Raw genomic sequence first — 2,003 nt, forward strand, 5'->3', positions numbered from 1 at the left:
ACTCACTCTCTCACTCACTCACTCTCACACTCACTCTCACACACACACACACACTCTCTCTCACTCACTCTCACACACACACTCACACACACACACACACACACACTCTCACTCACTCTCACTCACTCACACACACAGCTGATCGTTGAGTGTATTGAATGAGCTGACCTTTCCCATGATTCCATTGACTGTGTGTTTGTGTTTCAGGGAGGCATGTAAGAAGGACGTCTCCTGCGATTATTTCTTCAGCATCGACGCTGATGTTGCTCTGACCAATCCAGATGTTTTGCGGATTCTCATTGAAGAGAACAAGTGAGTGAACATGAGCAGACGTGCCACGTTACATGTTTCAACAGTATCATGTTTTCTCTGTGATGACTTTTCAAGCATTTCATCATTTTTTGGATAAAAACCATCATCAAATAAAACCTAAACTCAAAGGTCTTCACTACAAACCCCTAAAATAAAAGTTTGGTTTAAGCTGAAGAAATGATGACAAATATATTATTATTTTATAGTAAAATGTACATCGTAAATCAATTTAGAAATTATTAAAACATCCATGTTTTCATTTATTAAACAAAAGTTTTTATTTTTATATTTTCATATGATTACATTTTAATATTGTTAATGTTTTATGAATTTGTTTGATTTACCATTTTTTTTGTATTAAATTGTAAAACACAATTCCGAAATATTCAAACAAGACAACACAGAATTTGGGGGAAAAAATAAAACAGATTTCATAGAGCTCTATTGTTACATTTCTAATTGTAAAACATTTTAGTGAGTTATTACACTGTAAAAGTTTTATACACTCAGTTGATTTTTGAAGGTTACAATTTAATGATCTTTTAAAAGCTAAAAAAAACATTAAACATAAAAAATAATAAAATGATACAAATGGAATTTGGGAGATAAAACAATAAAGCTCTTTTATTGTTAAATTAAAGTAATAGTAAATTATTACATAGTAAACGTTTTTAAAATCTAGTTGATTTTTGAATGTTAAAATGTAATGAACAAAGAACAAAAAAGGGTTTAAGCATTAAAACAATGAGTGTAATACTGCTTTAAATTGTTGTTTTTCCCCCCCCAAAAAATAAAAAAGTTTTATGTTTAATTCAATTGTATTTTTGTTTTTCAGAGCAAAAAATAAATATCGTACATTTGTCCCTGATTTACAGAAGAGAGCCACTAGAATGCCATTCAGTGTAACAATCTTGTCAGGCATATTTACAACAATAACATTTAAAATGCTCTCTTATTCTTTTATATATGTTAATATGTACACGTCAGAATAAGCATGTTGTTTGAATTTTTACATAAATATTGTGTTACACTGAATGACGATGTAACATTATTTCAACCAAATTTTGACATTTTATTCTTCAAAAACGTATTTGAACCCTTAAAAGTAGACTCTTGCATTTAATGTGCTTTCTATGGACATAAAATCACTTTTGTAAATTTCTTTTGATGCAGACATCTTAACGTCTTTGACCCGCCTTTAAAACAGAAACCGAAAAATGTATCAATGTAATGAAATACCCAAATGTATTTGGGGATTTCATAGGGCTTATAATTGTTAAAATTTCAATAAATTGTAAAATTGTGAAAGTTATATAAACTCAATTGACAAATACTAACACACACACTCTCTCTCACTCACTCACTCATTAACACACACACACACACACACACACACTCTCTCTCTCTCACTCACTCACTAACACACACACACACACACTCTCTCTCACTCACTCACTCATTAACACACACACACACACACACACACACTCTCTCTCTCTCACTCACTCACTAACACACACACACACACACTCTCTCTCACTCACTCACTCATTAACACACACACACACACACACACACACTCTCTCTCACTCACTCACTCACACACACACACACACACACACTCTCTCTCACTCACTCACTCATTAACACACACACACACACACACACACACTCTCTCTCACTCACTCACT

The 2,003-nt window shown here is 32.7% G+C and overlaps 1 protein-coding gene across 1 annotated transcript in view; it reads left to right on the plus strand.

The window, feature by feature from the left end:
- LOC107575731 (procollagen-lysine,2-oxoglutarate 5-dioxygenase 3-like) overlaps positions 1–2,003 on the plus strand; it is a 24,645-nt gene that overhangs the window by 12,345 nt on the left and 10,297 nt on the right. Inside the window, 1 exon segment of the mRNA XM_016262076.1 lies at positions 208–312. Within this exon segment, the coding sequence (XP_016117562.1) occupies positions 208–312 (105 nt within the window).

This window comes from Sinocyclocheilus grahami, unplaced genomic scaffold, assembly GCF_001515645.1.
Source record: "Sinocyclocheilus grahami isolate Dianchi unplaced genomic scaffold, SAMN03320097.WGS_v1.1 scaffold2845.1, whole genome shotgun sequence".
Classification (NCBI taxonomy): Eukaryota; Metazoa; Chordata; class Actinopteri; order Cypriniformes; family Cyprinidae; genus Sinocyclocheilus; species Sinocyclocheilus grahami.